The following is a 19,862-nucleotide window of genomic DNA, read 5'->3' as shown; positions in this document are numbered from 1 at the left end:
CTAGCACATGGCCGTATTCAATAATTCTGCATCAGTAGGTTTATGAACAATCAGAATAATACTTAATATTTTAAATACTATTTCCACCCTCAAAATATTTTACAAACTAAGGCCCTTGTAGACACTTACGCACCTGAATAGTTCCGTTAACTCATGAGCATAAAATTAATCCCATGTGTGTAAAACTTGGCAGGCTAAGAGCTTAATTCATTAGAATTCTCAACTTCAGTGTTAGGTAGGTAATAATATCCTTATTTTTTGCAGAGAGTTTAAGTAACATGCCCAAAATATGAGAGACACAACAGGTATCTGTCAGTCAGTTGCATGCCCACAGCTCTCACTGACTTCAAGGATTACTGAGTAAAGGTGCTGGAGGATAAACCTGCATGGAGTTCTACTGAAATCAATGGGACTCTGCCTAGGTTGATCCCTTTGGAGGGCTGAAATCTGATTTTGAAAACAAGCATTTTTTTCTTAACTACATGGTGCAATTATTTCTTTGGAAAACTAAAGTTACTCCTCAATTACTTAGAAACAGTCATGCAAACACTGCAGCTACTTAAGAGATAAACCACTTTTACTAAATATATACAGCTAAATGACTAGATAATTGTATTGATTGTAAAGGTATTGGCAGCATCATGTCTTTTCTTGCTAATCTATACTCATAAGCAAGTGCTAAAACCAAAACATGGTAAACACAGCATGAATAAAGCGCCTGTAAAAAAAAAAAAAAACCCAAAAGACCTTTAGGATCTGATGTTATTGGGAGTTCTGGATGTGAAGAAACACAGAAGTTCTGGTTTAACTTGGATTTAAACTTGGAGAGTGGTCAGTTTGGATGAGCTATTGCCAGCAGGAGAGTGAGTTTGTGTGTGGGGGGGGGATGTGAGAGGGCCTGGATTTGTGCTGGAGATGGCCCACCTTAATTGTGCACATTGTGGGGAGGGTGGTCACTTTGGATGGGCTATTGCCAGCAGGAGAGTGAGTTTGTGTGTGTGGTTTTTGGGAGGGGGGTGAGGGGGTGAGAGAACCTGGATTTGTGCAGGAAATGGCCCAACTTTATTATCATGCACATTGTGTAAAGAGTTGTTACTTTGGATGGGCTATCACCAGCAGGAGAGTGAATTTGTGTGGGGGGGTGGAGGGTGAGAAAACCTGGATTTGTGCTGGAAATGGCCCACCTGATGATCACTTTAGATAAGCTATTACCAGCAGGACAGTGGGGTGGGAGGAGGTATTTTTTCATATTCTCTGTGTATAAATAAAGCCTGCTGCAGTTTCCACGACATGCATCCGATGAAGTGAGCTGTAGCTCACGAAAGCTCATGCTCAAATAAATTGGTTAGTCTCTAAGGTGCCACAAGTCCTCCTTTTCTTTTTGCGAATACAGACTAACACGGCTGTTACTCTGAAACATAAGTATTAATTTTCAAATTGTGCCCTTACTACAAAATAGTCTCTGTAGGTGCTTAATGGAAACAAAACCAAACATTTTTAGGGGCAAAGGTACAATTATTTGCTATTAGAGAACAACTTCTAAAATACACCCATTCACGTAAGATTTCAAATTGATTCAGCCCCTTAACCTCCTCCCCCACACTCTAACAAGTAAAGTGACCAGCGGAAGGAAACAGGAATCAAAGACTGCATACCTAACAAAAGGTAAGGCTGTCTGTAGTCAACACACCAGGAGAAATGCTTGTGAACGGAAAAACTGTGCATAACCTCTAGCAGGTTGTTCTGGGGTATCAAACTGCTAGGATCACAGGCCACAACTTCAGGTAAGGACTCGCAGCTGTCTCCATTTGCCGAATTGTACCCAGAAGACAAAGTCTCATCGCTTTCAACACTGCTGCATTCTTGGGGGAATCTGCACGCAGCTCTTTTGTCTGTGGCAGCCGCCGCCGCAGCGGGAGAAGGGCAGATGTTGCAACATTCACCTGGATCGTGGGCACAACAACACTCCACTGCAAACATCTCCGGGCGGGGAACGAGGGCAGAGTCCCTAATCACGCGCAACGCGTCTGATAAGGAACGTGGTGGCTCATACCCTGCAAAGGAACGGGGACTTCTGATCCTGCTGTTCTGTTGCTTGTCCTGCAATCCTTCTAGAAAGGACACGTCTCTCCCCTTTCCTCGCCGCCTCCTCCTCCTCCTCCCAAGACCGCTCGCTTGGCTCCAGGCGAGACAGGCAGTTCCAGCAGAGCCTCTTGCTGCTCTGAGCTGTGGGGGCCTCTCCCCTGCAGACTGAGGCCCCTTTCCAACAACAGTACGTGCTTGCTGCTCGCTGAACTAATGCAATGGGAAGAAGCTGCTGCCCACCCCTCGGGTCTTCTCCGATCAGCTAGAGAAACGCTGGCAGAGGGCAGGGCAGCTGAGCTCTCCCAGTGCTCGCTGGGGAGGGGGCTTGCTCTGCGCAGTCCAGTTCCAACCAGACCAGAGCGAGTGCTGCCCTGCACGCACCGCCCCCAGCCCCAGGATTGCAGGCTCTGTCTGGAACAAAAGTATAAGGGCCCTCCCTGGTCCTGCGCATGCAACACGTACAACCCCAAGCCCTGCAATAAAGCACAGGAAGGAGCAGGGCCAGTAGTGGGGCAAGGAGCACTTAGACTACCTGCACAGGTGGCTCCTGAGCGGGGTGGGAGGAAGACAGACACCAGTCTCCACAAATCAGTTTTAGCAACACTAGCAGCTGTTTCTACGAACCCATTAAAATAGATTCCAGTCCCTGCTTTGTGATCTAACCCCACAAAGCCCTGAAAATTAAACTTTAGGTCTGTTTAACAATATCTATTTCTTTAAGGTAACCAGTGGCTGATTCACTTGTTCCATCCTGCTTTGTGATTTGGAGAACAGGTAACCAAATACTGCAAAGCAGGCCTTCTGGTACTTTATGTTACTCTTTTAGGGAGACTCTGAAATTTAACATCCTTGTAAGGGGGGAAAGACCAAAGAAACCTAGCACAATAGCATTTAACTTCAAGAAGGGAAACTATACAAAAATGAGCAGGTTACTTAAATTAAAAGGAACAATCATAAGAGTTAAACGCCTGCAAGCTCCATGGAAACTCTTTAAAAACACCATAATAGAGGCTCCAACTAAATGTATCCTCCTCCCCTCCAAGTACCAAAAATGCATGGTAGTTCTTGGCTTGTGTAACTGTTAATGTATTTACTTAGTAGGGTTCCAAACAGCTGTCTGATGGAATACAGAAAAGTGAGCTGATTCTTGTTTTTAATTTAAAAAGCCTACATAATGCAAACAGAAAGGAAGCTTTGCAAAAGTTCACAAAATCAGCTTAGGCTAAATATAAATTCTAACTGAGGCAAAAGAGATACTGTCAAAATTAATTATACCCAATTTTCACCAATAACTATTTTTCTTGCATCTAGCACCTTTGCCAATACATATGTTCTTCTTTCCAAGTGCAAGAGAAATAGCATACATGAGAATACAGACCTTGTATAAAATTAACTTTTTAAATAGATTTTTAATTTGATCACCTTTATAGTCACCTTTCTTCTATAAGATTGAAATTTTCAAAGAGATAAGTTGCATGACTTATGGCCCAGTACTTAAAATATAAAAGATTGCCAAATAGCCTTGTTTGCAAGAAATGATGGGACGTATGTTTATAAACCGTCTGAGTTTCTTCTTAATGTTGCTGGTGAATTCACATTGAGTGGCTGGTATATTTTTGTTAGGGTTTTTGTAATCAGTTGTTTTTGCAGAATTTGAGGATACTCTCCGTACGGTGATCATAGCATTGTAGGCCTGTAAGGGACTTCGAGAGGTCATCTAGTCCCGTTCCCTGCACTCGTGGCAGGACTAAATATTATGGCAGATACCTGTTGACTCATATATTTTGGGCATGTTACTTAAACTCTCTGCAAAAAAAATAAAGATAACAACACTTGCCTACCTACCTAACACTGAAGTTCAAGGTCTTTGTTACCCAGGTAATGCCATGTTAACTTCCTAAAAAGTGTTTGTCTTTTTCATTTTGATATTTTCAGCACATGTGGCATACAACACTGAATACTTTTTAAAAAGCTGCTGGTTTCAGCAGGACTTTTTTCCAGAAAATAACATGAGCCCAGGATGACATAAAACAAATCTTATTGGGCCATGTTATCAGAATTGAAAGTAGTTTTCATAACTGATGTGCCTGAAGACCCTCAGGGGATGGTGCTGCAAGGTAGAGTAAGCTACAGTCCCCACCCATCAAAACCAAGGAGAAAGCTGAGATGATCACTTTTTTGAGACAAAAGATGACTGATGTTTCAGAACCCCAGAACTAATTACTTCCAGGGAAGGAAATCATATCATCAATAAATGGGCTATACCAGCCTTTGACCAGTCTCCCAGCACCTGAAAAGCCCTCTACTGTGAAGTACTGTGCTAGCTATGACATCATCTACTTCCTTGACTGCAGCTCTAGCTACTGACCCATGGAAGTCCAGAAGACTGCAAGCACAGAAGAGTTTGCAAATTCCCTGTTATCTTCTTCTTCTTTTTTCCCTTTTTTCTACTTTTTCCCTTTGTTTTCATTATCTGGGAGACATCCCAACCTTTTTTGTTAGTTTAGGATGTGAAGGTATGGTTGTCTGTGTGTGGATGTGTATCTGAGTGCCTGTAAAGCCCTCACAGGGAAGGCATCAGAAAGGAAGATTCCCTCTATGACGGGTTATATCACAGAAAACCCTTGGGAACTGCCACCTGATCTGCCAGAACTACTTCTGCTCCTGCTTTCCTGCCTTGTCAGCTTAGGACTCCAGCACCCTAACTAGTTTGAGCCAGACCCACTAGCCTGCTGCAAACCCAGACCCAGGTCTGAACCACGTCCCCTAACGGCTGTAGGCTTAACTGAAAGCAACTTACAGAAGTGTTCCTGTCTTTGACACTCAGATGCCCAACTCCCAATGGGGTCCAAACCCTAAATAAATCCGTTTTACCCTGTATAACGCTTATACAGGGTAAACTCATAAATTGTTCGCCCTCTATAACACTGATAGAGACATATGCACAGCTGTTTGCCTCCCCCCCCCAAGTATTAATACATAATCTGGGTTAATTAATAAGTAAAAAGTAATTTTATTAAATACAGAAAGTAGGATTTAAGTGGTTCCAAGTAGTAACAGACAGAACAAAGTGGGGGGGGGAAGTGCTAAAGGAGTTGGCAGCTGTGATTGCAGAACCATTGGCCATTATCTTTGAAAACTCATGGCGATCGGGGGAAGTCCCGGACGACTGGAAAAAGGCTAATGTAGTGCCCATCTTTAAAAAAGGGAAGAAGGAGGATCCTGGGAACTACAGGCCAGTCAGCCTCACCTCAGGCCCTGGAAAAATTATGGAGCAGGTCCTCAAGGAATCAATTCTGAAGCACTTAGAGGAGAGGAAAGTGATCAGGAACAGTGAGCATGGATTCACCAAGGGCAAGTCATGCCTGACTAATCTAATTGCCTTCTATGACGAGATAACTGGCTCTGTGGATGAGGGGAAAGCGGTGGACGTGTTGTTCCTTGACTTTAGCAAAGCTTTTGACATGGTCTCCCACAGTATTCTTCCCAGTAAGTTAAAGAAGTATGGGCTGGATGAATGGACTATAAGGTGGATAGAAAGTTGGCTAGATTGTCGGACTTAACGGGTAGTGATCAATGACTCCATGTCTAGTTGGCAGCCAGGATCAAGTGGAGTGCCCCAAGGGTCGGTCCTCGGGCAGCTTTTGTTCAATATCTACATAAATGATCTGGAAGATGGTGTGGACTGCACCCTCAGCAAGTTTGCAGATGACACTAAACTGGGAGGAGAGGTAGATACGTTGGAGGGTAGGGATAGGATACAGAGGGCCCGAGACAAATTGGAGGATTGGGCCAAAAGAAATCTGATGAGGTTCAACAAGGACAAGTGCAGGGTCCTGCACTTAGGACGGAAGAATCCCATGCACCGCTACAGACGAGGGACCGAATGGCTCAGCAGCAGTTCTCCAGAAAAGGACCTAGGGGTTACAGTGGATGAGAAGCTGGATGAGAGTCAACAGTGTGTCCTTGTTGCCAAGAAGGACAATGGCATTTTGGGATGTATATGTAGGGGCATTGCCAGCAGATCGAGGGACGTGATCGTTCCCCTCTATTCGACATTGGTGAGGCCTCATCTGGAGTACTGTGTTCAGTTTTGGGCCCCACACTACAAGAAGGATGTGGAAAAATTGGAAAGAGTCCAGCGGAGGGCAACAAAAATGATTAGGGGACTGAAATACATGACTTATGAGGAGAGGCTGAGGGAACTGGGATTGTTTAGTCTGTGGAAGAGAAGAATGAGGGGGGATTTGATAGTTGCTTTCAACTACCTGAAAGGGGGTTCCAAAGAGGATGGATCTAGACTGTCAGTGGTACCAGATAACAGAACAAGGAGTAATGGTCTCAAGTGGCAGTGGGGGAGGTTTAGGTTGGATATTAAGAAAAACATTTTCACTAGGAGGGTGGTGAAACACTGGAATGCGTTACCTAGGGAGGTGGTGGAATCTCCTTCCTTAGAAGTTTTTAAGGTCAGGCTTGACAAAGCCCTGGCTGGGATGATTTAGTTGGGTATTGGTCCTGCTTTGAGCAGGGGGTTGGACTAGATGACCTCCTGAGGTCCCTTCCAACCCTGATATTCTATGATATGAATTACCAAGCAAAATAAAATAAACCCCGCAAGTCTATGTCTAATAAAACTGAATATAGACAAAACTTCACCAGTTCCAGTAAGCTTCCTTTTACAGACAGTTTTACAGGCAGTTTCCACGATATGCATCTGAGGAAGTGAGCTGTAGCTCACGAAAGCTTATGCTCTAATAAATTGGTTAGTCTCTAAGGTGCCACAAGTCCTCCTTTTCTTTTTGCGAATACAGACTAACACGGCTGCTACTCTGAAACCTTTTACAGACTGATCTCCTTCTAGTCCAGGTCCAGCAATCACTCACACTCCCTGTAGTTATTGCCCTTTGTTCCAGTTTCTTTCTTGGTGGAGAGGCTCTCTCTTTAGCCAGCTGAAGACAAAATGGAGGGGGTCTCCCCTGGGCTTAAATAGACTTTCTCTTGTGGATGGAGACCCCCTCCTCTCTCCTATGCAAAGTCCAGCTCCAAAATGGAGTTCTGGAGTCACCTGGGCAAGTCACGTGTCCATGCATGACTCACAGCTTTTACAGGCAGAAGCCATTGCCCACATGGTTTCTTGAATGTCTCCAGGAAGACTTCTCATGTGGATTGGAGCATTCCAAGATGCATTGTTCCTTAAATGCTTCTTGATTGGGCATTTAACTTTGCAAATTCCTTTCTCCGGAACTGATCAAATGCTCTACTAAGGTTATTTAGAAATCAAGCCAGTACAAGGCCAATATTCATAACTTCAAATACAATAATGATACATGCATACAAATAGGATTAATAGATTCAGTAGATCATAACCTTTCCATAGGTATGTTACGTGGCATATGTAGCACAGAACATATTCCAGTTATGTCATATATATTCATAAGCATATTTCCATAAAGCCTTATGGGGGGCACCATAACACCCTTCTCCCCCGGTTCAAAACAACACTAAAAGCTATCTCTTAAAAGATATTTAGTAACGTGTATTCCGTATTCCATGTAAGCATCCAGAAAACTTAAGACTGTCAGCTGAAAATTGTTAAGTAAGACTTGTCAAACTTCTGCTTATCAGAGTGTTCTGCTAAAAGTCTGTAATCCTAGTTGGGCAACTGGAGGCAGGAGAGAAAGGGTTAACCACCAGATAAAAGTTTGGAAATCAGCTTAGACATTGAACAATAGTTTGGTTCGAATATTAAAATATCCAACCCACTCCAAGCTCTGTTTTGAGTAACAGCCACCTCCTTAGCCACCTCCACAGCCTGTAAGGACTGATGGTCTGTGAGCCCCAGGCACAGTTAACTTTTCTTGGGCCACTTTGTGGAATCTAAAGAATGATCTTCCTGGGATCCAGAGGAGAGGGATGCCATGAAAAAGAGAGCTATGAGTTTTCTGAGTAGTGGGGGAGGGAGATAAACACAGCCATTCCCCTCCCAGCAGGGATTTGAGGGACACCATTCAGATCATGGTCAACCCTATTAACTAATAGATAGTAAATCTAATAAACACAGAAAATACTTTGTGTAACTATAACCAATAGTAATAGACCTCTTTTGTAATAGGCATATTTATTAGTTTTCACTGGTTGCCTGTCCATTGTATGTATGTGGGTGTGTTATCTCAATATGGAAACTAAAAAAATTGCTAGAGGAAAACCAGGATCCTTATTTCTGAAGAATTCATTTGCTCCTGCTACTTATTCCCTACCTAAAATGACAACCCCTCAATTTTCAGAGTCAACTACTTGTCAACTGCTGGAAATGGCCCATCTTGATTATCACTACATTTTTTTCTCTCCTGCTGGTAATAGCTCACCTTAGATCACTCTCATTATAGTAAAAAGAAAAGGAGTACTTGTGGCACCTTAGCGACTAACCAATTTATTTGAGCATAAGCTTTCGTGAGCTACAGCTCACGGATGAAGTGAGCTATAGCTCACGAAAGCTTATGCTCAAATAAATTGGTTAGTCTCTAAGGTGCCACAAGTACTCCTTTTCTTTTTGCGAATACAGACTAACACGGCTGTTACTCTGAAACCTCTCGTTATAGTGTGCATGGTAACACCCATTGTTTCATGTTCTCTGTGTATATAAAATCGTCCTACTGTATTTTCCACTGCATGCATCCGATGAAGTGGCCTGTAGCCCACGAAAGCTTATGCTCAAATAAATTCGTCTCTAAGGTGCCACAAGTACTCCAGTCCCTCAATTTCAATAATTTCATAATCAATTTTGATGTCAGAAACAAAGTATTAAACATCAGGTATGGGATTAAATAACAGGAGCAGATGGACTCTTAAAGATTCAATTTTCATGCTACTATCTTTAATAATAAAATTGGGGGCGGGCAGAGGGAGCAAAGGATAGAAAGAAGAGTGAAGCTATCTAGGCAAAACAGTCTCTAAACAGATTTCCAAAGTTTTCCACAAGGCATCAACAGGGCTGCAAGTACTGTATCAGGTGTGATGGAAAGGGTGGGGAATTCTTCCTTATTGTGGTTGTCTGAGTGGAGAAGATAAAGCAAGGGGCTTCATGCATCTTCTCCCTTCCCCACCTGGGAAGGGGCTGGGCTAGCACAGCCAGAGGCACTGCAAACCCTAAAGAAGGTATGGCTGAGTGTCGTGGGGCCATGCTCATATCGCCCCTTGTACATCTGCTGGACGTTGGTGCTGATGGGAGCCTATATTGCACCTCTAAAAAGGGTGTGAAAACTGCTTCTTACCAAAGGCATGCTTTGTGCCTCAGCTTTCTACAGGCAGAATGCCCCCAACTAACGCTGGCAGGCTGCCCTGCCGCATCTTCATCTATCATCTCAACTCTGGCTCTGAAAGCCACAAAAAAGGGCCCATATCCTTTGTGCTTCTAAATGTATTTCAGAAACAAATGTGAAATCTTTAGTCATATTTTCTTTGTTTGGGGCTATTTATTTTTACCCTGCAAATACAGTAACTGATTCTAGATAAAATCCTTAGACTAACCCCCCACCCACATTATTTGACAGTTTTTTGCCATTTAATTATTGCACTTCCGCTGGTGGAAAATATTGGCATGTAGGTATGAGCTATTGCTGTATCTTGCGTACACATTTTTTAAAAAATGTAACCTTTAAAACAAACTCAGATAAAAGAAATCCAACTAACCTAAATCCCAGGAGGACCTAACAGTGTCACTTTACTGTACTTGTAACCACACTTATCATACATTTAACTTTACAGAGGTCACAAATTGAACTCTGCACAAAAATATTATATATATATATGTTTATTATTTCCCCCTCTCACCCTCATTTCTCTCTGAAGGAACCGAAGTTTTCTTCTCTGTGCATGAATTAGGGACACTAATACTTGTGTCCCATTTGCTCCAGGAGAGGTCCCAGGCACCTAGTAAATATCGGGTGGTGGAGGTCAGCCAGGCATCTTCATCCCATGGCAGAATGGACAATCCCCCTTTTTTGAGTCAAATAGTATTTCAGGCTCGAAGAAAAAAGGCAGTCTGTCCTTTGAACTTGGACTTTTGCTTAGTGCTGACATGATACATTCATGTTCTCAGTCTCAGGTTTTTCTGTAGTGCCCATTTGCCGAAAAGCTGGTGGCTCGAACATTTGAGAATTCTAAGATGTTAATACCATTTGTTAATTTGTGCTATGTGCTGAATAGCATTTGTAGGAAGGGGAAAAATGGAGGCGGAGAGGGAGCTACTCACGAATCCAACACACATGGACAATAGCAAAATAACAAGAAGCAAAATAAAAGTATATAGAAAATGATTATTAATAAAGAACAATGAGAATGAGTGTCCAGAGAAAAAAAGCAATAGAATAGATCAGCTTCAAAAAAAGATTTTAGCAAAGAACTACTGATTCCTTTATGCCTCAATCTGTGAATTTATACATAATTCCTGCGTTCCCTGGAAGATTATTCTGATTTTTCTTTTCAGTGCTGTGAGATCCTTAAAAATGTGCACAGTCACTTTTTGATGGTATTTTGGTAAGTAAGAATGAGTGCTAAAAGAAAATGATGCTAAAAGAGCAACTATCCTCCTAGTAGCCTTCATGAATTATAGTAGAATATTACTCCTGCAACCGAGTAAATATCTGTGTAAATGGAGAGAGAGAGTCCATGGAAAAAGCCAGTAAAATGCTGGGCTGTATACACAGAAGTATCAGATCTGGGTGCTGTAAGGTACTATAAACAGTACTTTCTATGGGTCTGTTCCTGCTCCCAGTGAGAGCTAGACCAGGTTCTCTATAACTTTGTCTGTACCCGGCTTTTCTGCAGAAAATATCCCACGATTGCTATCACCCATTCAACTCTCTGGGCAGTAGCAGCAGGAGTGGTAGTGTAGGCAAGGTGCTTGAAGGCTTCAAGGATTCATTTAATCAAGAAAAGTTAAAGGCATTAAATAATGATAGCTTAGCTAAACTACGAATAAGGAGTGCATGCATGATTGCAGTCCACAAGTATTTGAAGAGTGTGAACACACAGGGGCGAGATGAAATGATCCAACCATTGCACTAGAGGTAATGGGATGAAACAGAGTTAATGGCTGAATCTCAGAAAACATTCCTTATCAGTGAGCTCCTGTTTAGAATGTGAAACTGCACGTCTCCATGCAGATGTGGTATAATACTCCTCCTGTGAGTCATCCTAAAAGAGACGCACAGAATTTAAGAATATAGAAAGTAGGGAGCAATCCTGCTTTGGCCACGGTAGGCGTGTGGGAGACATGGGGAAGGGGGAAAATGGATAAGATGACATAACATGTCTTTTCTATCTCTAGGTTCTAGGATGTCATTATAGCAGGTTGCAGCGATACTGGCATGTGGAGGGGGTGATTTCATTGTATGTCTGTGGGGGTATCTTCCTACCTACTGTTGGCTGTTTTGAATGGAAGTGGGAGGATTTGTTTATGAATTCTTTCAGCTTCTTTATTTTTTTTCTAGACTCCTGTAATTTAAATGTCTTCTGCTGCCACTTCTCGCCCCTGACCCAGTCCCCATCTTGATTCCTGTACGTTTCTTCTCTGTCATCTTGTTCTTTCTGCTCTCTCTTGCAGGGGGCAGCTAGGGGCTGTGTATGGGCAGGGAACTAGCTCAGGGTGCAGCTATGGGCTATGTACAGGCAGGGGAGTAGCTCAGGGTGCAGGCAAGGGATAGCTAGGGGCGGTGCACGGGCAGGGGGGGTAGCTCAGGTTGCAGGGAGGTAGCTCAGGTTGCAGAGATAAGGATAGTTAGGGGCTGTGTGCCAGGAGGGCTTCCACTGCGGTGGCTGCTCCCCGAGGGCTCTGCTGGCTCCGGAGCCGGGTCCCCCCACCTGGGTGACTCTTACAGGCTGCGTGAGCAGTCAAAGGGAGCTGGGATCTGAGGAACAGCCGAAACCTCAGGCACCTGCAGGAGATGGGGGAAATGCCACAGCTGCCCACTCCATGGCACCACCAGCCAGAGGAGCAGCTGCCCCGCACTGCTTGGCTCTGGCTTCCCATCTACAACGGGGGCTGAGGGAGAGGAGGAGGTGTGTGTCGGGGGGGAGGTGGGGTGGAGCTGCCCCCAGACTGCCCCACTGTGGGTAAGGCACTGCACTTTGGGGGGGCCAACATCCTTGTGCCCCCCAACTCTGCCCATGGGCTCAGGGCTTCTGCCTGTGGGGAGTGCTGGCGCTCGGGGCTTCAGTCCCACGTGACTCCCAGCTTTAGTGGGGGAGGAGAGGCAGACTGGGGCTCCTGGCTTCAGGGGGTGCTAGCTTCAGCCCCACGCCGCTTCTGGGGCAGGGCTGCCGCCTTCAGCTCTGTGCCACTCCCAGGGCTCCCAGCTTCAGCCCCATGGGAGGTGCCGGCGGTTGGGGCCCCTGGTTTCAGCCGTGAGGCCCCGGGGCACCCCTGAAAGGGCTCATGGCCCCGGGGCACCCCTGAAAGGGCTCATGGCCCCTCAGGGTGCCGCGGACCCCTGGTTGAGAAACACTGAGTTAAAGGACAGAGTCATTTGAGAATGTACTTGGTTTTGAGGCAAAACCTTAGCAGAACACCTAAGACTATTTTAATAGCCTTTTACATCCAATCAAAGTATTTTTTCATTATCAGAGCACTTTATAAAAATTAAAGTAATTAATCCTCTGCACTTCTCTGAGGGAGATAATGGAGGCCTGGTCTACGCTACATGGTTAGGTTGATGCAAGGCAGCTTATGTTGACCTAGTTGTGCATGTGTCTCCCACCGCTGTGAGCACCCCATTGCTTCGACATAGTAACATCACCTTCCCAAGCAGCATGGAGCTGTGGCCAATGTACTTAAGTTGACACAGTGCGAGTGTAAACACTGCATGTCAACCCTAACTGTCCTCCAGCACCTGTCCTACAGTACCCCCCACTGACCACTCTGCTCACCATTTTGAACTCCACTTCCCAGGGGTCACTGAGACCAGAAGTCCCCCCTTTAAAGCCCAACAAATTTTTGAAATTCCGTTTCTTGATGGCCTGGCTTGGTGAGCACACCTAGCAGCTCTCCATTGATGAGTGCAACTGCCCAGCTGACCATGCCAGCTACACACTCCAGACGCGCTCCTGCCTGGCGTAGACAGGAGATATTGGATCTCCTGGGCCAGTGGGGAGAAGAGGCTGTGCAGAGAAATGTGGACATCTACGAGCAGATTGCAAAGGGATGCAGAAGAAGGGCTAAGACGGGGAACAGCAGCAGTGCTGGGTGAAAGACAGGGAGCTGCAGCAGGCATACCAGAAGGCCAGGCAGGACAAGACGTGATCCTGTGCCGAGCTGCAGTCCTATTGCTTTTACAAAGAGGTGCATACCATACTCGATGGAGACACTCCACCCCCACACCAGCAGCACCCTGGATACTTCTGTGAAGCCTGAGTCACAGGTCCCTGCTGTGAACAGTGAGGAGGAAGAGGTTGTGGAGGAGGAAGAGAAGAAGTAAAGGGGACAGACGATCAGGGGATCCAGCTGTGCTGCAAGCCAGGACCGGTTTTTGACTCCACTGCAGTCCAGGCAGTTGAGCCTGATGCAGGGGAAAGAATCTTGGGTAAATGTGTAAGTAAATTTTCAGCTACAGGGATGGCCCCCACAAAGCAGCAGGACACATCTTTTGACTTTTCATGACTTTACTCGTGCTAGAAGAGGTAGTGGTACAATCAACAAAGGCAGAGTTGCTATCTACTTTTCATTCTCCTCTAGAGTTAGGTGGGGAGGGTGGGAAACAGAGCAGTTTATGTACACCGGGATGTCCCTTGAATCTCCTGAGAGATCTTGATGAAACTTTCATGGAGGTACTCTGCAATCCTCTGCCGAAGGTGTCTACGGAAGTCTGCCCTCTTTCTTCCTCTGTGATAGGACACTTTTCTGTGCCACTCAGTGATATCTGCAGCAGGCATCATTGCAGTACACAAGCTAGCAACATATAGGCCCGGGCAGCTTTGGGATGCCAGCGGCTGCTGTGCTCTCCCTGCCTTTGTGACCCTCAGGAGCGAGATATCAGCTAAAATCACCACCCTATGTGGAAAATAGGGCCAGTACTCAGTGCCATTGCCCTTGATTACTAGACTCATACAACCAAGCAATTCACTCCTCATTTCCCCTACCCTCAGTGGGCCATATTCACCATGGCTAGTGCCATGACTGCCACTGTGCACAAGCAATCCCAAACAGAAGTGAGAATGTACTGCTTAAAACTTGAGAGGAGTGACTTCAAAATCTTAAATTTCACTTTCTGTAGTGAATGCACTGACAATGGTACCTCTGTGTTTTATCTTCAGCTGTTGCCACTGCAGCCTTCAACACCACACAACACCTGAGCCAGATAAGGAGGAAAAAGAAGAGGACTTGGGATGACAGGTTCAGCAAGATCCTGCAAGCCTATGCTACATTGGACCGTGAGCATGAACACTGCAATCAGCCTGAAGAAGGAAAGAGTGGTGAGGAGGCAGGAGTCCCAGCAGGAAAAGGAGAGGGAGATGTATCAGGACACAATGGGGCTTCTCAGGCAACAAACACAGATGCTGCAGACTCTGGTGGACCTGCAGGTTCAACAATCCAGTGCTTGCCTCCACCTGTAGCCCACTGAGAACTCAACATTGGGATCTCTGTATACATTCCACATGGCATCCCGGGTCACTGCCCTACCACTCCAGTCCAGGGAACATTCAAAACAATCACAGCTTCACAGACACTGACCAGTGAAAGCCATGACTGGTGTACGTGTAGCTAAAGTCATGTTCTTTCTCTTCGTAAGTTCTATTATCTTAATTTATTAGGTTTTTTAGGGTATTTGTTTTAAAATCTCAGGGTTTTTTTGCACTGATTTTGTTACAGAATAAAATTCTATTTGGAGCTTAATTCATCTTTATTAGTACACAACATATGCCGCCGTGTGCTCAGCAGTTCTGAAAATAAGCCATTACCTCTTACTGTACAATGTCACACAACTAATAGGATCATTCACAAACAAAATTAATAGGTGCATTGACAGTGTTACATTCCTACATGTACAGCAATCACCACACAATTCCTACCAGGCTACAAAAGCGCAAGGCCAAGTAGAGCACACTACAACACACACTACTCTGCCTTGCTGTTAAAATGGTCTTTCAAAGCCTTCCTGAGCCTTTGAGCTCTTCTAATAACCCTTGTTCAAATTCAGCAGACCTCTGTTCCACCTCTGCACTCCACCGCGGTGGAAACATTTCCCCCTTTGCTTTACATACATTATGCCAGACATAGCAGGCAGTGATAACCATTGGGATATTTTTCCCACCGAGTTCCAATATTTGTGAGTAAACAGCTCCAGCAACCCTTCAAACAATCAAAAGCATATTCATTCTGCACCTGCTGAGCCAATAGCTGAATTGTTCTTTGGTGCTGTCAAGGTGGCTGGTATATGGCATCATGAGCAAATGGTAGATTGGGTCCCCCAGGATCACTATTGACATTTCAACATTCCCAATGGTAATCTGCCGATCGGGAAAGAGAGTCTCTGCTTGCAGTTTTCTGAACAGTCCTGTGTTCTTAAAGATGCGAGTGTCATGCACCTTTCCTGAGCAGCCCACATGCATCTTTCCCCAGTGATCCACCAATGCTTGCATAACCACAGAAAAGTAACCCTTTCTGTTGATGTACTCTGTGGCAAGGTGGTCTAGTGCCAGAACAGGTATACGCCCTCTATCGCTCCACCACAGTTTAGGAGCCCCATTGCTGCAAATCCATCCACTACTTCCTGCACGTTGCTCAAATCACGTCCAGCAGGATGTGATTAATGGCCCTGCATACTTGCATCACAACAGCCCCCATGGTGGATTTCCTGACTCCAAATTGATTTTTGACTAACCAGTAGCGATCTGGCGTTTTAAGTGTCTACAGTGTGATAGTCATTCACTTCTCCACTGTCAGAGCAGCTTTCATTTTGGTGTTCCTGCACTGGAGCACTGGGGCAAGCTCAGCATACAGATCTAGGAACGTGGCCTTGTGCATCTGAAAGCTCTGCAGCCACTGCTAGTCCTCCCAAACCTGCATTACAGTGAGATCCCACCAGTCAGTGCTTGTTTCTCACCCAGGAGCGGTGCTCCACCACCCGCAGCTGCTCTGTGGACACCACCAACAGCCCTGAATTGGTTCTCGCTATGTCCAACAGCAGTCTGTCCTCCAACAATTGTCATGTTCCCCACTCATTCAGTTCTTGCAGCTCTTCAAGTATTCCAGGATTGTGCGCCCTGTGCTTGCAACGCTGATAACAACAGTGCAGAGCTGTGCAGGCTCCATGCTTCTGTCAGAGATGGTGGACAGTGAGGAGGGCAGTGTAGGTTTGTAGGATTTTGAAAAATAAAGTGTAAAAATTATGGGATACAGGTACCCTTATGGGATGGAGACAGTTACAAACAGGGAAGTTGACCCCGGGCTCCCAGTCACCTCTGCATGTCTTGTTTTGGCCCCATTATGTAAAAGACAGTGCGCTGGATGGTGACGAATTGCACATGGGATTCCTACACATGGTGTACCGCACTCTGCATTGATACAAGCACTTCTGGTGAGTACATGCACTGTCAGTACAAGGAGCCAAGTATGCACATGCACAAATGATGTACCAACTATGGTGGCTATATGCCAATGTAACTTGTGTAGATATAAGTTTGTAGTGTAGACATGGCCTAAGTATGAACCCCATTTTACTGATGAGGAAGCTAAAGCAGGGAGTTAAAGTCTTGTCCACACCAGCCTCCTTCTGGCAAACATTTCCCATCATTGTTACAATTAGTACAAGTGAAAGCATGAGCACTAGCCTAAACAAGGCTTTTGCAGCTGCAAATGTTTAAGCCCATTTTATCGAAATGGTGTTAAGAATGCCAGTTGCTGCTGCAAATTGGATACAATTTTTTAAAGCACCTAGGCTCTTAAGTCACTTGAATGTCAATAAAATCTCTCTGGTTATAACAGACCTAAAAGTGGCAATTCTTCAACAAAAAAACTTCAAAAACAGACTCCAACGTGAAGCTGCAGAACTGGAATTAATTTGTTTCAGAGTAACAGCCGTGTTAGTCTGTATTCGCAAAAAGAAAAGGAGGACTTGTGGCACCTTAGAGACTAACCAATTTATTAGAGCATAAGCTTTCGTGAGCTACAGCTCACTTCCTCAGATGCATATCGTGGAAACTGCAGCAGGCTTTATATATACACAGAGAATATGAAACAATACCTATTCCCACCCCACTGTCCTGCTGGTAATAGCTTATCTAAAGTGATCATCAGGTGGGCCATTTCCAGCACAGGATTTGTGCTGGAAATGGCCCACCTGATGATCACTTTAGATAAGCTATTACCAGCAGGACAGTGGGGTGGGAATAGGTATTGTTTCATATTCTCTGTGTATATATAAAGCCTGCTGCAGTTTCCACGATATGGAATTAATTTGCAAACTGGATACCATTAGATTAGGCCAGAATAGAGACTGGGAGTGGTTGGGTCATTACAAAATCTAAACTTAATTTCCCCAATACTATTTTCTCCCTACTGTTACTCACACCTTCTTGTCAACTGTCTGTAATGGGCCACTCTCTTACCACTTCAAAAGTTATTTTTCCTCCCTTGGTATCCTGCTGTTAATTGATTTCACTCATTAGACTGACCTCACACTTGGTAAAGCAACCCCCCATCCTTTCATGTATTTATACCTGCTCCTGTATTTTCACTCCATGCATCTTCATCAGATGTTCTAGCCCACGAAAGGTTATGCCCAAATAAATTTGTTAGTCTTTAAGGTGCCACAAGGACTCCTCGTTGTTTTTTGCTGATACAGACTAATATGGCTACCACTCTGAACTAAAATTTAGGTTCCTAGGTGCCCAAGTTTCTTTTGAAAATGGGACTTAGGAGCCTAAGCCACTTAGGTGCTTTTGAAAATTGTACTCCTTTGTCTACTCTACCACTGGATGCAATGGTAGGAATACTAAAGACTCAGGGGTGTGAACAATACTGGGAAATGTTTGTCAAAACCCAAGCGTACACAAGGTTCCCAATCCTGCACTTATGCATGTGCTTAATTTTAAGTGCCTGAATAGTGCCATCAAGATCAATAGGACAGCTCAGATGCTTAAATTTAAGCAGGCTTAAGTGACTTGCCCAAGAACATAGAAATAAGAGCTGAGATTGGAACTCAAGCTGGCTTTGCCTAATAGTGTTTAAGATTCAAAGGGTAATTTAGAGAATTTCTCACTAGCATCCACTCACATCACAGAGAGGACTTTATCATGAGACCACACATTGGAAGTCAGTTTCATACTGTGTGTTTTTCAGAGACAGAGTTACTCCCAGATTACAACAACCTTGAGGTGGGGAGGCAAAGGGGGAAAAAAATACATGAACTAAAAGATTACTATTAGAAAATAATAGTAATAGAACAACGTGTACAGGAAAAACCTTGGCGTATGGAAGAGAAAACAGGCAATTCTAAATTAAAGATATTTAAAGCATTTTTTAAAGCAATTGTAAAAGTTAACCTAAAACTCTGAGTTCAAAGGGACACATGAGAAAAGCATCTTAAGTAAAAGCCTGTGTAAGTGGAGGAAAACATTTACCGGATGAACCAGACCCAACTGTCCCCTACATGCAAATACCTCACAGAACAGGAAAGAACACAGGCATCAAGAACTGTTTGGTTCGAGGTTGGAGGATTTAATGCAGTTAAAAGCCATAGACAATTGACTGCATTGGGAAAGTACAATTTCATTCATTTTCCTATCCATTAGACCACTAGCTAGTAAAGATGTACTGATATAGGGGAGGAGAGCCACTCATGGGCATCTTACTAATGCAGAAAAGTATCATAGTGCAATTAGGTAAGTATGCACAGCCTCTCAGCTTCAAATTACTTTGAACTCAGTCCTCTGGGGAGATGTGTGGCATAGCTTTCTTGTGCTCTGGGTTTTCCTCATTCAAGTATTACCATTTCATGCGCTTGCCAAATTCACTTTGGATCAGTATAAAACAACTTTAGTCACCACACACCCAGATAGTGCTATCTAGCTCCCACTTCAGCTACAAACTTCAAGTGAAAACCACCACTCATGTAAAGCAGTGTAACTGAATAGATTGCTCCTGCTGGCGTGTCAGGCTGAAAGGCTCAGATAGAGAAATTACAGATGGAAGATTCAGGAAATTCCAAAGTTAAAGGTTCATACGGCTGAGGTAACTTACTGTGTTGCCTCTTAGTGTATTTTCTAGTGTACATGTAACAATATGAACAGTAACATATGAAGTTATATAATCAAACACCACCAAAATAAGAATACCACATATGTACAACTAGGATGAGTTTGCAATGTTGTACAAAACAGTCATTTCTCAACTTCCTGCCTTTGAGGGCTTAATTTCTTAGTCGTAGCTTTGCATTTAATTTCCCCTTTGTGCAAAAAGCAGCTCTCTGGCTTTAGCTTCTTCCCTCCCCTTTGCTAGCTAATTCACTCCTGAGCCCTCTCCCCCCCCTCCACCTTCCACTAGTTCAGAAGACAGTGGTCAACAGACATGTGGGCAAGGGGGATCCTGTGGATGTAGTGTACTTGTATTTTCAGAAAACCTTTAACGAAGTCCATCACCAAAGGGTCTTAACCAAAGTAAGCAGTCATGGGATAAGAGGGAAGGTCCTCTCATGGATCAATAGCTAGTTGAAAGACAGAAGACAAAGGATATGAATAAATGGTCAGTTTTCGGAAGGAGAGAGATAAATAGCAGGGTCCCC

At 44.4% G+C, this 19,862-nt stretch overlaps 1 protein-coding gene across 6 annotated transcripts in view; it reads right to left on the bottom strand.

Annotated features, from left to right (window-relative positions):
- NCOA7 (nuclear receptor coactivator 7) overlaps positions 1–19,862 on the bottom strand; it is a 169,323-nt gene that overhangs the window by 45,252 nt on the left and 104,209 nt on the right. For 2 of the 6 annotated variants that reach the window (XM_084623202.1, XM_084623205.1), the window contains exon 1: positions 1,656–2,423. The exons of 3 other annotated variants lie outside the window; for them this stretch is intronic. In XM_084623202.1, coding sequence (XP_084479328.1) covers positions 1,656–1,980 — 325 coding nt within the window. In that variant the 5' untranslated portion in view covers positions 1,981–2,423. Of the gene's footprint in view, positions 1–1,655; positions 2,424–19,862 lie in introns of those variants that run through there. One more of the 6 variants, XM_084623207.1, reaches the window with a different exon arrangement.

Source organism: Lepidochelys olivacea (genome assembly GCF_965140295.1).
Source record: "Lepidochelys olivacea isolate rLepOli2 genome assembly, chromosome: 3".
Taxonomy (NCBI): Eukaryota; Metazoa; Chordata; order Testudines; family Cheloniidae; genus Lepidochelys; species Lepidochelys olivacea.
The sequence above is the reverse complement of the archived record's forward strand: the minus strand, read 5'-3'. Positions and strand labels throughout refer to the sequence as shown.